Raw genomic sequence first — 15,747 nt, 5'->3', positions numbered from 1 at the left:
GGAAGTCCAGTGTGCCGCCTCAAATTTGGGTATAAAAACGTGAATTCAGTTTTGTTATTTGCCTAATAAATAAATAAGCAAACTAAATACTAACAATAAATACTACAAATAATAACAATAATAATAATATAAATTTTACTTTTAAACACTTTTTTGACAGATTTCTAAAATATTTGTGTTTTCTTGTTTTTGAGGGGATGTATATTTAATTATGTGTGTATATTTTCATCTATATTTTCACTGTGTGTATTTGTGTGTGTGTGTCTGTGGAAACACTGTTGATTGTCCTGCATTAGGCAGGCTATTTTTGCAAAAGAGATTTTTATTTTCAGGAGTCATGCTATAACAGATTTATCATAAAAAAGGAAATATTGGTATTATTCACACTATTGATTAAGGTTCTGTAACTAAATACATCAGAATCTTCACAAGTTTCAGTAGTAAAACCAGTTTAATGTTTGGTTAGATGTGCTAAGTAGAAACGTGATTATCAGGCCTCTGGTGAATTTTACATGTTCAAATCAGCTGTTCAATGAGTTTACATCTTGACTAATGATGCCAGAGGAAGTTCTTCAGGATCCACAAGGAACTCTAGCTTTTTCTCACAGACCATAGACATGCGTGTTCAGCTCACTGTTGGTTCTAAATTGCCCCTGTATGTGGCATAGGATAAAAAACTAGTTCATACAGAAGCGTGCATACAGAAGGTGTGGTTAAATGACTTAAGTAGTCAGTAACAGTAGGAAAGTTCTATATAAATCTCAAACATTTGCATTTGTAATAAGTCTCTCCTAAAGTCGAGTGGAAGTAAAAAAAAATCCCCCCAAAATCCCAAAACAAAACGTCCCGATTACATTTGATGTTATATTCATATTATTGTATGTGTGCGGTACTGATCCATCTCATGCAAAACACAGAATAAGTAGTTAGTGTGCATATGTTTTTTTAGTCCTGAAAATAAAGACTACATATGTAAGTAGAGAGTTAAGCCAACATATTAGACTCATTTATTTAAAATAGGCTTTTGCTAATGCAGTGGTTCAGTGTACAATCTCAATTTTATTATCAGCAGTATAGGACCTGTACAATGGAGTGCTTGTACTATACTCACAGAACTCTCAGTTAATAACACAATAATCCAATGTACAGTGTATAAAAGTAAATAACATAGTTATATTTAGCAATTAAGGACTTCTAATCAAACAGTCCAAAAAAGAAAAATCAGAAAGATCAGTCTTCAGCTGAACTCCTAACAAAAGAGTAATGGATCCTATTACAATTTTTTTCTCAGTTTCAGTCATGTGCAACATTTAGAAAATTAATAATAAGGTCAGAGAAATCAAATTCAACTCACAGGAGTTCTTCCTACCAAAAAACTTATGTTTAACACAGCAGACATCTTTTTTTCCTTCACACATTTCCATTTCTCCTCTGCCCTAATCAATTAGGTCTTTCATTATTTTGTGTATTTTTTTTTTTTACCCCGTTGCCTCCATCCTGTAGCTTCTTTTTGTCTTTTTCCACCTCCAACTCTGAATGAATTCTCACTGACTGATCCCTTAACCGGCCCTTGTCTCGCCCCCGATTTCCTCGTTTTCTCTTCTTTCATACTTTCTGTCCATCTCTCTCTTGCTGAGACCAGTGCACTGTGTGCCTGAGTGGATTCAGCATGTGACATCAACACTCTGGCTGTTAAACAGAGCTGTGGCAGGTGGGATTGCTGGAGCCCGTCACTTTCTCTCCTCTCTTTCTCTCTCTCTCTCTCGCTCACTTGTTCCTCATCTCTCAGTGTGCCCTTATTCACTTCTGTGTATGGGCAAAGCGGGATAACATGGACACTTTGGGTGTTTTTATGCTTCTAATACTTCTCTTTTTCCAGTGGACGGCTGCCCTTGCTCCTGGTAAGGTCTCAATTAACATAATAAAAGGCATCATGTGAGATTTTTCTGCTTTGATTCTGGTATTTGATGGTTTGGGTTTTCCAGTGTGAGCCTTAGTAGAAGAAAAGTAGTAATTTCCTGATCTATCTTTTATCTTTTATCTTATGGCTTTTTTCCCAAAGTGAATTTTTCTATTTGGTTTAACCAAAACAGAAATTTTAGGAGTTTTTTCTCTTTTGTTTGTTTTTGTTTTTTTCAGAGGAAATCACCTGGACCTACACTGGTAAGTTCAAGTTCCCAGTGTAGCTCATTAAAAAAGATTCTTTTATTGAGTGATAGTTAGCATAACATTGTCTAGATTTATGGGAGTATGTTAGATATCTGGGGCAATTGTTTTTTTTTAGCACTTTACAAATAAGGAGCAAAGTCCTGAAGTCAGTTTTGTAATGACCTGAAAACAAATAGAGACATTTCGTCCAGTGTAATGCGTAATCCACTACGCAATCTAATCTGATGACATCAAAGAGTTGGACAAGTTTTGCATGAAACAACTAAGCAGGCTTTTCACCTTCTTGGCTGCACATGTTAAATCTGGATCTCTAAAATGTTAAAATTCTGGTAAAAGCTTCTGTAACTGGGGTAGGATTTAGGTCTTCCCCTCCCATATCTTCCACCCTTTCTCCCTCTGTTTTTCTCTTCTCTGTATTAGTTACAGTTCAGCAAACTGGCATGAGGGCAGCAGCCACACAGAGATGATGAAGGGGTGGGTGGAGGCCGGTAGAAAGGAAGAAAGCTAGAAAAAGCCTGAGAGAGAGGCTGACTGGGAGAGAGGCAGGTGCACGAGGATGAGTGTGTTGGACAGGGAGGGAGATGGGACGGGATGAAGCTAAAGCAAAGCAAATCGCACGGTGTATTGTTGCAGCGCACAATATCCTATGTGTTTATTGTGTTGTTGAGGCACACTGGCTGCCTATGCTGCAGACAAAGACATTGTGGGAATGAATGGGGTGCACAGATTAGCACCCTCTGCATGTATTCAGGAGAGCAGCACTGATATACAGTACATGCAGAATACACAGCAAACTTTAGAGTCTGTACCAGGAGGCAGATGGTGTATATACATGTGTTTAGGTCTTATTATACTGGATACAGAGGCAGACGACTGTAAGATTGTGTTGTAGTGCATACGCTCTGTTTGTTAATGCAGAAAGTCAGTTTTATTAAGCACAAGGTTGTGAAGTGGAGAATCACTTGATGTCAGAGATTCGTCTTTTCACAGGAGTTTAGAGAGATTTGAGGGAAAGTCGGTGATCTCCTCATCATGCCTCTCAATGTATCTTTGTTTTTAGCTGCATTCAGGCCGGTTGCAGCATGCTTTGAGAGGTAGGGTGGGTGCATGGGGGTCATAATTTTCGCCTGCAGTCACCATGGAGACCTCCATGACAACCAGTTAGGGGGCCACGAGACTTTGAAGTTCTTTGCTGTGAAGAGTAGCTAGTGAGGGGCAGTGGGCATTTGGCAGATTAGAGAGGGCAAGGTGGGGGTTACATGGAGACATGGAGAAAGCAGTGGGAGTGGACATGTGGTATGCGTTTACATAATTAATGTCAAGTCCCCTCCTCAATTCCTCAATTTCTGTGTGTTTGAGTGAAAAGAAAGCCTTCTGAATTTGCTGTGTTTATGCAGAGGAAGTGTTGGTTTTGCAGAGGTTTAATGTGCTTTTAAACACAGAACCAGTGAACCTGCAGTCGCAAATAACATGACAGTCCTCGCATTTTTGTGCGTAAAAGGTGTCAGTGGTGTGCCTGTTTTCTAAAGCATTCCTCGCTTTGCAATTGAAATTCAGGTTCTTTGACTCACATGTCGCTCTTTCTCTTTCCTCTTTCCTCTTTTCGAAGTTTCTTTTATCGTGCAATAGAATAGACCAGTCTCTTTTTAATTCAGTGAACCCAGGCCTCAACTACCCTCCTCTCCCTCAGTTTCTTTCTCAGCATTGCTCTGTCCATCTTTCCATTAAATTCTTTAAAAATAATTAATTTTTTTATACATTAACAGATATTAGATATTATGTGAGCAGGGGACCAACATTTCATAGTAATTTCCTATGGCAGCCAGCAAAAATATCTGAATCTGTGTACAGATGATTATAAAAATGCACAGAAAAATATAATTTCTGTACACACTAATACTTTGTTTTTCATGCTCATCAGGTTATAATTATATTAAAATACTGATATTGTCATTCAATAATCAAGTCATTAATTATCAGTGCCGAAAGAAAGGTTTTTCCAGAATTTACCATCATCTGTGTTAACCATCCAAATTTAACCATCACATTTTATATAACTGTGAAAAAAAGCAATTTTAACGTGTTTTTTTTACATAGCTGTAAGAATTTACTCATATTACAAATGTAGTATTTATGTTTTTAAAAAAACACTAGATTTTATGAAAAAATGGACTCATCAAGAATCATAATGCACTTAATGTTAAATTAGAAGTACTTTTATAATCTTATCTATCATTGCACATCTATTGTACATGGTTTATTTATGTTTTGTGTCTATTTGACCACAGATATCTGCATTAACTAGCTGTTTAGTAGCAAATATCATCAAAGCATATAAGGTTTTCATTAGTAATCAGAAAACACATATTACTGCTTTTGTGTTTTTTAATGGTGACATTTTATATCTACTAAGTAATAAACAGAGTAGCCCCTCAGTAACCTGTGTATTAATATGTTTATGTTACGAGGCACTAGCATCACTAGAATAACATTATTCATACTACAAGAACCAACACTAACACTAAGAAACACACACAAAGCAAAAGTTTAAGTGTCCGAAAAACTAAAAACAAGTCTTTCCAACTCCTCACTCGTTCCTCATTCAATATGAGATCATGCCCACACTGACTTATGAGGAGTCTGACAAGTAATAGCCCAACATGGTTAATGTGGTCATGCAAAATAAGAAAAAAGACGCTGCGCTACTATTATTTATGTTAATTAAACAACTACGTAATGTTAAACGAGTGATAAATAAATATATTGGGACAAATAAATATTACCAGACATTCAAAGTCGGGTTAGATTACATCACGTGATGATCAGGTGACAGCCAACACTGATTAAGCAGTTGATCCACTGCTCTGGTTAATAAAAATTAATGCTGTGCTGATTTCTTTGATTCATTGTTTAGATCCATTTCCCCGCATGTTTGTATTTTTCAGCCTTTTTTAAAAAAAAAGAAAGAAAAGAAAGTGTGTTTGACAGTAGAGTTAATTCAATACAATAGAAATAGAAATGTCTCTGTGAACAAACAGTTATTTAGACTGTTTTAACAAAACTGGTTCAGGATCGTCCTGCACTGTCAGCAGTGCTGGCTTTTATCAAAGGCACATAAATATTTGGATGTGTGCATGTTTTTGCCATGAGCCTGTGAACCTAAAGAGCACATAGAGGAATAATTGTTCTGCATAATTAGAGATACATCAATAGAAGCTTTTCACTGAGCCAGTGAGCTGTGTGATTGAATGACATCAGTGTAACTGTCTTTCCTCCGTCAAAGGCTTAGTGGGCCAGAGTGAGTGGTCAGAGTATTTCCCAGATTGTGGTGGTACCTCACAGTCTCCGGTTGATGTGATAACCACCCAGGCTAAATACGACCCCAGTTTGATCCCTGTGACTCCACTGGGCTACAGCCAGCACCGCAACCAGCCCTTCACTATGTACAATAACGGACACACAGGTAACTATGGCAGCCGGCTCATTTCCCGTTCCAGTTTTATGGTCTGCCTGTTTGTCAGATGTGGTCAGCGAACATTTATAGCTCATTAATTGCTTTAGGAGATTAATAAGAGATGACTTGCAACTTTCTATTTTTATATCTGCTTTTGAAATTGCAGATTCTCATTATACGCTTTTCTAGAAACAAGTCACCAGTGTTGTTTATTTCTCCATCAGTGGTGATTGAACTGCCAGAATGGATGGGACTCGAGGGGCTGCCGTGGCTCTTTACAGCCGTACAAATGCACCTCCACTGGGGCAATGACGGCCCAAGTCCTGGAGGCAGTGAACACACCATTAACGGACTGAGTGCAGATGCAGAGGTACATTTAAACACATAATAAGTGAATGAATAAACATCAAGGACCAGTATAAAGATGTTTATTCATTCATTTATAAATATAAAGAGAAATATTTTTACAAATATAAAAGAGAAATATAAAGAGAACGTTTTTTATTATTAACCTGAAAGTGAGTATAAATTTATAAATATAAAAGGAATTTTCAGCTGATTTAACATGTATGTAAGACACACTTGTGTAAAAAGGTTTTTTTAGAATCTGCCATTATCTGTGTGACATGCACAATAAAGCAATGTGCATGTCACACCAAATTCTGTGGCAGCATGACGGCAGGTAGATTTCTTGGTTGTTAGGGGTTTTTTTCCAGACTGTAACAAATATGTGACTACACACAATATGTATCAACAATTACAGCAGTAAATGTGTGAATCTGCAGCAGGAAATAGTCACAAAGAAATTCTTCCTCTCGTGTGCCTAAAACTATTTTGTAAAACGGCTGTGCTACAACTATTACTTTTTAATTAAGTAATAGTCAAAGAACAGACAAAGATTGATAGAAAAACACTTTGAGAATTAGCAGTCAGTTATTTTTCTATCAAAAGTAAAAAAAAACTCTCTTTCTAAATATGCATCTATTTATCTTTGGCACATGCAGTAAATGCAGTAAGCATTTAACTAAAAATGGACACAATTAAATGAGAGACTTTTTATATTCTCAGATAAACTATTTTTCATTGTGTTTTTCATTTTTTAGCTAAAAAATGATTGAGATTATATAAATATTTGTTTAAATATAACATATTAATAACAAATATATAATATACCCTCCTATAAAGATAAATATTATTTTAACAAATACAATTATTTACTTTTAGAATTGCATCGGTATATTTAAAGATCTTTTTATGTTCTATATTTAAATCTTTGTGTCACTTTTGTTGTTGATTTAATTTGGTTTACTGTGATAATGAAACAGCCCACTGACGAGAGGCTAAGGGGGGGGGGGCATCCAAGAAACATTTGCGTTGCTTTACTGTTAATTTAAAAAAATAAAGAAAATGCAGGAATAAAAAGAGAGAAAGACATGAGTAGGTGACTGAATAAAATTTAGAAAGAGTGGAGTAAGGATGAAGGTGAGCTGACTCTGCGCCACCGTTCCTGTCTATCTGTCACTGTCCAGATATGCCAGAATATAGATACACCTCTAAGAAGAGGACAATTATCATTTTTAAAAAATGAACTTGGCATTTGGGCTTTTACTGCATAATGAGACATTTCAGTGCTTTTCAGGACAGAAAACGGAGTTTACATCCAGCTTTTTCCTTCTGTCAGTCTCTGTTTTAAACCCAAGCCTCTCTTCACCGCCTTCTTCCTCGTCAGAGTGAATTTTCTAAAATACTGCGTGTCCTCCTACTCCCTCCAGCTCCATGTGGTGCACTACAACTCTGAGCTCTACCCAAACATGTCTGCTGCGATGACCCAGAAAGACGGTTTGGCTGTTTTAGGAATTCTCATTGTGGTAATGAAACAATTTTGTCACAGAGCAGCTATCCATATATATAGGTGTAAATCTTACCCTCATTAGCTGGAATATTTTGAGCATTTTAGTGATCATTTAAGCCTAACTTTTCCCAGACAGGTGAGGAGACAAACCCGGCATTTAACAACATCCTCAACTACCTGAGTCGCATCAGACACGCAGGTAAGTCTTCTTCCACTTTATTCCTAAAGCACTTTAAAACAAAAAAACAGCAAACCAAAGTGCTTTACAAAAAATAAGAGAACAAAAATAACACAATAAATCAGCTATAAGTTAATACATAGGAGCTGAAGAACATTAGAAATAGTACAGGTGCATACAAGGGTAAAAGTTTAAGACAGAAACTCACACTGGGTCAAAGCCAAGGAGAAAAGGTGTGTTTTTAAACGAGTTTTAAAAACAGCGAGAGATGGAGCCTGCCTGGCCTCCAGCTATAGCTCATTCCACATTTAGGAGCAAAGGCTGCAAAGGCTCTGTCTCCTCTGGATTTATAAAATGTCTTCAGGAGAGTCAAAAACACCTGGTTAGCTCATCTAAGAGCAAATGATAGCATGTAAGGGTGAAGCAGCTCAGATAAATAACAAGGGGCAAGACCATAAGAGACTTAAAAACAAATAAAATAATTTTACAATGGATCGAAACTGAACAGGAAGTCAGTGAAGGGATGCTAAAACTGGGATTATGTGCTTTTGTTTGCTTGTACCAGTTAAAAATTGTGCAGCAGCATTTTGTACCAGCTGTAGACGTGAGAGGGAGGCCTGGCTAATTCCAATCCAAAGAGGATTTCAGAAATCCAGGCGAGAGGTGATAAATGCATGGATCAGTGTCTTTAGGTGGCATCTAGATAGGATGGGCTTAATTTCTGACAGCTGCCTCGAATGAAAGAAGGTGGACTCAACCACAGTATTGACACAAGAATCAGGTTTTAGGCTGGGGTCCATTTTCAGCTGGATCCTCCTACGAATTTTTTAAACCACGTTATTGTTTCACAGTTTCTTTACATTTAATCATTTACAGTGTTTGTTTTCTTTTAAGTGATCTCACCATTTAATAATTTTCAGTAATTAAACATAAATCAGTTCTTTTCAGCTCTGTTTGTAACTGTAACAAAATGTTTTAAATTAAAAGCAGTTAAGTTTTAAGAGGATAAAAAAACGTGTTGCTTTGGGTATTTACAGATTTCTTCTTCTCCTTTCATCCATAATCAGACCAGAAAGCGTTCATCCCGGCCTTTGACGTCCAGTCTTTGCTTCCCGAGGATCTTGGGCGATACTATCGATACAACGGCTCCCTGACAACACCGCCATGCCACCAGAGTGTTATCTGGACCCTTTTCCATGAAAGGGTTCAAATCTCAGTAGCCCAGGTCTGCGCACCTACAATCTCATCTAAACAGTGCAAAAAGAGAACAAACATGCCTCTTTTTTTTTTTATCGTGCTCAGCTAGTAATGTTTTTCCTCACTAATATGAAACAGGTCAATTGAGCATATTGAATACAACATTAATCCTATTTTTACTTCAAAATCAAAGTGAAAGTCACAGCACTTATTATCATTTTAAGATAACAAAACATTATCTTACCAACAGCATATTTACCTGTTTAGACATGTTATAGCTTCCTGTGGATGTGATGAGTGCATCCTGCAACTGTGCAATGCTCATTGGTTGTAGCTGTCTCTGATGAGAACATCAACCCAACATGTCCCAGGCAGACATATCAGAACTAAATACTGGCCAAGGAGCTGCCTGCATATGGTCCAGAAAATCCTGTCCTACTCCAGCAGTGTTATATTTTCTTTATTTGTAACAGAAAGCGTAAACTTGGATTGTTTTTGTGACTTTGACTTAACTTTCAGCACTACACTATAGCTGACAGCTTTTATTCTACCAGAAGGATATAAACTTGCTTTCCACGTGCGGTCTAGAACTCAGTGTAACTGCTCTTCTTCTCCTTTTTATCTCTCCACTCCAGCTGCTGAAGTTGGAGAAGCTTCTTTACTCCAGTAAAGCTGAAGAACCATACAGGATGCTGCTGCAGGACAACTACCGTGCAACACAGCCACTCAACCACAGAGTCATCTTCACCTCTTTTTCTGCAGGTCAGACAGAGTAACTACAACCAGATAATTAAAAGAGACATGAAATTCTCTCTTTAATGTTGCTGTGGTGCACAGGAAGTCACATATTTGCATATAAGCACTTAGAAAAATGGTACTTGGTTAGTTTAGAATATTACCAGAATATTCTTTTTAGCCTTTCAGACTGAAGAAATGCAGATGTGGGACAGGTCGCAGCCAGTCTGCTTTGAAGTGTTACCCCACTTTAGCCCTTCTACACTGGGTGATTGTAATGCCAATCTGCTGCTCATGATAAAAAGAACAATGAGTGCAATAAAGTCAGTGGGTGGCCATGTAGAGCAATGCAAGCAATTAGTACAATGCATGGAAAGCGTGAAAAGTGAGGAGAAATGTGGGAATACTAATGATTGCCGGTGACTTTGCTTGAGAGACAATAACCTTAGGATGGCATGATTAAAGAGAAAAAGAGAGAGAATAAGGGGAAGTGATGGAAAAGGAAAAAGTGTTTCTTTGCGAGCTTATTAGAGAAAATTATTTTTTAGAAACTGAACACTGTCTCCATTGTAATCACAAGAGAAAAGGGAAGAGGAAAAAGAGACAGAGAGAGAAGTGAAAGAGAGAGACAGAGTGGCAGACGAAAACAAAGGAGAAAGAATTTGTGTAAAATGCTCATTGTAATGAGTGGCTGAACTGGAAGGCCTGTGATATCAGCACTCTTGGAAAAGGCAGCAAGTCTGAGTGGACATAATGTCATAACACTACGAGCTGAACAGCAGATACTGTCGAGATAAACCGATTGGTTACTCCGTGTGAGACGAAAAATAACAAAATGATTATTTATTCTGTACTTTGTAGAATCGGGGAAGGAGCTCTCTTCTGGTAAGACTAGCAGTAATTTTATGCATATATTTGCTATCACTTTTTGTAGGATCACTTTTTTAATTCGCTGACTTGCTTTATTTCCATATTTCTGTTCACTTTTTATTACTTTCCTGTTTGTCTCTGTGATTATCCCTGCAGGAGAAGTAACAGCCATAGTGATAGGAGTGATGTGTGGCTGTGTAGGCCTGGCGGTTATCGTTCGCTTCATCGTGAAGACAATACGGTAAGGGGTTTTTACTGCGTTGCTTCGTCATTTCCATAGTCTCTTTGCTGTTTTTCTTTCCACTCTTTCAAAAGCACATTGTGTTCTTTCTGTTTTTCTTTTTGGTTTAACTTTACTGTTTACCTGTAGAAACTTTGGGGGGAATCGCCTCACTCCAACTCCTTTCTCTTGGCAGATTTTTTAAACTCCTCCAATTTGAAGCTGTCGTGGTAAACAGGTGGTTTACCTGACCTGAATACTGACAGAGCTTTTGGCTAGCACTGACTGTGTCGGGTGTCCTCAGCGCAGATCTTGGATCGGCTTATAGACACATTCATTCTGTTTTCGATCCCTGTGAACGAAAACAATGGTGATCTATTCAATTCAATTCAATTCAATTTTATTTATATAGCGCCAAATCACAACAAAAGTCGCCTCAAGGCGCTTTATATTGTACAGTAGATAGCACAATAATAAATACAGAGAAAAACCCAACAATCATATGACCCCCTATGAGCAAGCACTTTGGCGACAGTGGGAAGGAAAAACTCCCTTTTAACAGGAAGAAACCTCCGGCAGAACCAGGCTCAGGGAGGGGCGGCCATCTGCTGCGACCGGTTGGGGTGAAAGAAGATCTCATAGTAATAAATACATATAAATCATTAATCACAGTATGCTGACAAGCAGACATAAATTAGAGCCCAATGAGTAACCTGGCATGGACAAAACTGTGGATTTATTTTGATTTATCACAGATGAACTGGTACCTGCATATATTTCAGACAACAAGTAAAAACGCAAAACATAAGTGTGCACAACAGACTGTTTATAAAAGAGCGATATTTTAATGACTGAAGCTTCGAAAGGATTAAAAATTACAGGCACACCTCAGTGTGATCCAATACAATCCAACATACAGTGCAGCTTCCTGTTGAGATCAGCGCTCTGAGCTCAGTGAATATAGTTACAATGTCAGATGGTTTTAACTTAAATATGATCATTTTTACCATTACCAGGGTTGGTTGGGCTCTAATAGAAATGTACACAAAGAAATGAAAAGATAAAATTATCACTAAGATCAGTGCTGGGAATAATCCCATCCTTTGACCTCTGCTGCAATAACATGCCTATTTCATAATTCGCTGCCTTCTCTCATGATCACCACCGATTAATGAAAGTCTAAGCTCTTCCCGTGCCCCACCAGTGAGCGATTTAACTCTTTTCCCCTTGGATGCCGACTATATGTAACCACTGTTTCTCTTTTTTGTGCTGAACGGTTTCTGTCATATTTGAGGCCTTTCTTCCAGAACGACTGGGTGTTTGTGGTGGAGGTGAGGGGGCAATGATGCAATGATGGTACAGGGGAAGTCGTCAAATGTTGTCTTCATGGGGGAAAGAGCTAACGTCTTCACTGCTTTCTTCAGCACTTCCCAAAATGGATCATTAGATCCCTCAAGGAGTTTGGGAAACCATCAGCTTTCATTTTGTTAATCTGCTTTAAACTTTACATTAAAATCTCATCTCCGGTCCCTCAGACTAACGAGAGCACAGTGGGAAGAAAACATTTGCATACAGCCTCTTTGAAATGTTAACTCTCTGTTTTGTTCTTCTGTTCCTGTCATGTGATTCTATCTTTTGGTCTTGTGACAGCTCTACCTCTAGCTGGGATGTCCTGCACAATAACCGGCCTGCTCCCATGCCAAGGTCACTGTTCAAAATTATGACCCCTGACCTCAAAACTTTAACTTCAACCTCTCAGACGTAGTTTATTCTTTTTTTAACCACCTATTCACAATAACTTATCCTCATAAGTTAGACATTCTTAGAGTACCTGCTAAAGACTGTGAGACATTTTAACTTCCAAGAAAGCCTCCAGAGTACAGTTAGAATTTCTTAAACATCTGTCATTAGTAAGAAGAGTAGTCCTTAATCCTAAAGTTTTAGGTGTTAGAGTTCTGTCCTCTGTCTTCTAACATGTTCAATGCTCACTGGATACATATGTGACTGTGTTGGACTGTCTCTTAAACTGTAAATTTACATGGGAAGGAAGATGAATATCTGTTGATAGCCTTCCATTTTTAAATACTCTTCTGTTTTAAACCAGTGTAACAACATGGGAACACAAGGACATACCCTCAGATTTATTCTAAATGCATGGACATTTCTGCACAGAAACTATAAGGGGACCAACTGTGCATGTTTTTCTAGACTGGACCAGATTTCAAGCAAACTAAGCTGTATTATAAAAACAATTATGCATTCCATGAAGTTGCAGCTGTCTTTGTGTACATCTACAAGGGAGTGTAATCCTGGCCTCATAAGTAGACCGAATAGAAGTAACTGAAGGTCAATTTAAAACCTGCCTCTTTGCTTTCAAAGGGCTCTTTTTCTTGTGCCAAGTAGTGTTTCTACAACACACTCAGAAGCAAATAGAGCTGCTTATTAAAAGTGAGATAAGCAAGGAATCTGATGATGTCCTTGTTCTCGATATTTACAAAAGAAAAAAAGTTTGTCAATTTATGATTTGAAAAATTTATATAATCCAGTACACCAGCTTCTATAAGAATTTCACATTAGTGACTTTAATGAATCTTGAATGCATTACATTTTATTAACATTTTCTTTCTACATTATTATTATCACATCTGTTGTGGCTCAAAGTAATGCACCAGACTCCGGTCACAGCAGATGCAGATGCCTGAGCCTGGTTCTGCCTGAGGTTCTTCCTGTTAAGGGAAGTTTTTTACTTCCCACTGTTGCCAAAGTATTTGCTCATAGCAAGTTATATGATTATTGGGAATTTTCTCTGTATTATGATAGGCCCCTTACCTTACGATATAAATCGCCGTGAGGCAACTGCTGTTGTGATCTGACACTATATAAATAAACCTGAACTGAACTGAGTGGAGCTGAAATGCATTAATAGTATTTTGTCAACCCCAGTAACCTGCTTCAGTAACCTGACAGAGCTTCTGTGTTGGACTACATTAGATTACATGTTTAATGTTTCCCAAACACAGAGTAAAGCTGGAATGAAATGAAATTTAAAAAAAAAATACATTTTTATACCATAACTTTGCAACTCTATGAATGCCTTTTATTGTATTACATGGCAGTTGATATGACACGGCCAACCTGAAAGACGGGATATATATCCACAGATTCTTAAAGCTTCATGTTACGACATCTAAATAAACTGCCAGGACATTTATATGAATGGGGGCTTGTTTACTCCACCTCTTTCCCTATGACAGCTGCAATAGGCTCCAGCTCCTTCCTGTGACCCTGAATTCAAGTGGGAAAAAAATGGATAGGGATAGAAGGATATTTATATACATTTAAAAAAAAATGTCATTAGTATATCCAAAATATGTGATGAAAAAAATGTACTCTTGCTGTACTGCCATGTGCCAGTGACACAGTAAATCCAGTGGGCATCCTTTGTTACATGTCCCCCTCTGCTAGTTTATTTTCTCTTGACTCTACTAATTTATCCCCTACCCTCATATGTTCCTAAAACACCCATGTTTGATCATTGTTAGTTTTCTTTTTTTGTTTTTTAATCATATAATGGAGCCTTACCGGGGCTGAGCTGTATTTTTGGACAAGGAGCGACCTCTTCTGGATAAACTACACTGACATTTAAAAAAAAAAAAAACTGTCTGAGAAGTTTTGAAGTATGTGCAATTAATCAGTGGGGATAACTCTTCCCTTTGACATTTCAGGACAAATGATTCAGAGAAGGAGAAAGAGAAAAAACAAGACATGGCTATGAACTCGACTTCAGAAGCAGAAAAGAAAGAAGAGCCCTCGCTGTCACCTCAGAGTGTGCCCTAGCTCACAGCGACGTCAAACACTGTCCCTCTCATCAGTGAGTTTATTGCTGATCCACATCTCCTCAAGGGAGAGGAAGCAACATCTTTTTACTTAATCATTTACAAAACGCTAAAAGAAGAAGAAGAAGGAGCAGCTTATAAAAAAAGCGAAGGGACTTGGACACAGGAGAAGCCACCTGCTGCCTGGACCATTTCTGTCTGGTGTATGACATTTCCTCAGTTTGCACAGGGAGCAGTTGGTGTAAATATGCAGTTTTGCTGGGGGGTTTTTTTTTCAGGTATGGCTCATGCGTGGCTGGAATATATGACTCATGTAAATACTTTGGGGGATAAATATTCTGTTGTTTTTATCACAGTTGGGCGGTATTTTATCTCGTTCACTTTGTTCTTTGAACTGTAAGCACACGTCACTATGTGAAATGTAACAGACTTTTTTATTGGCACATTAATAATCTTAATTAAAATTATTTTATTTTTCACTAAAACCTAAGAATTGAAGAAAATTTGATAACAACGCACACGAGAGTTGAAGCAGGTTGGATTTGTATAAAATAGACGAGATCAGAACATTTCTGGCTCTGAACTGAGATCAGCAGATTTTGTTGTAAATCAGTTTTATTTATGTGCATTTAGTTATTCGATTGAGGGTTTGGGTGCTATACGTCCTCTTTATGTGTTTGTTTTCATCTAACTTGTCAGCATGGACACTACATTAAAACACGTGAATGTCAAACTTGCCGATTCTTGATTACATATATGACTATGTGTTAATATCTGGCTCACAAAGTGGTTTTGCATGATTGTATATGACCAAGTAAGGAGTGTTGAGAGCTGTGGCAGTTTGAGGAAGCTGCTGATGCTCAAAGGGACAAGCAGGTGAATGTCCGGGGACACTAAAGAGATAACTGTACAATCTCTAAACTGTCCTTGAGTGTTTCCTTTTAAGGTGAGGAGTGTCAGAGAACCAGATTAGCTTTCATGAACACAGGGGTGATGAGCGGATCCCTGGAAGGGCTGCAAGATGAGCAGAGCTGAGACCCAGGTGAAGATAAACCACACCCAAACTGATCCACAATAAATACACACACTCATTTTTATATTTTAGTGAGGACATCTAGTTGACATAATGTTTTCCCTATTCACTAACCTTAACCCTAACCATCAAAAGTGAATGCCTAACCCCAAATGTCATGGCCATCGTGTGTTTCATCTGAGATCATGAGATAGAGCAGTGGG

General features: G+C 37.9%; 1 protein-coding gene across 4 annotated transcripts; it reads left to right on the top strand.

Moving 5' to 3' along the window:
- Positions 1 to 1,685: 1,685 nt before the first annotated feature.
- On the top strand, positions 1,686 to 15,244 carry ca14 (carbonic anhydrase XIV). 4 transcript variants are annotated; one of them, XM_003450985.3, is made up of 13 exons: positions 1,686 to 1,901; positions 2,140 to 2,163; positions 5,453 to 5,632; positions 5,848 to 5,993; positions 7,396 to 7,491; positions 7,608 to 7,674; positions 8,721 to 8,878; positions 9,486 to 9,612; positions 10,447 to 10,470; positions 10,612 to 10,696; positions 10,872 to 10,913; positions 12,326 to 12,379; positions 14,401 to 15,244. In XM_003450985.3, exons 1-13 carry the CDS (start codon positions 1,832 to 1,834, stop codon positions 14,510 to 14,512), a joined length of 1,185 nt encoding a protein of 394 aa, XP_003451033.2. In that variant the 5' UTR covers positions 1,686 to 1,831; the 3' UTR covers positions 14,513 to 15,244. The 4 variants fall into 4 exon arrangements, with proteins under 4 accessions (XP_003451033.2, XP_025767643.1, XP_013130264.1 ...); XM_025911858.1 differs by having other exon boundaries at positions 1,687 to 1,901; positions 10,872 to 10,905; positions 14,401 to 14,537; XM_013274810.2 differs by lacking the exon at positions 10,872 to 10,913 and having other exon boundaries at positions 1,687 to 1,901.
- The last annotated feature ends 503 nt before the right edge of the window (positions 15,245 to 15,747 follow it).

Source organism: Oreochromis niloticus, linkage group LG11 (genome assembly GCF_001858045.2).
Source record: "Oreochromis niloticus isolate F11D_XX linkage group LG11, O_niloticus_UMD_NMBU, whole genome shotgun sequence".
NCBI lineage: Eukaryota > Metazoa > Chordata > Actinopteri > Cichliformes > Cichlidae > Oreochromis > Oreochromis niloticus.
The sequence above is the reverse complement of the archived record's forward strand: the minus strand, read 5'-3'. Positions and strand labels throughout refer to the sequence as shown.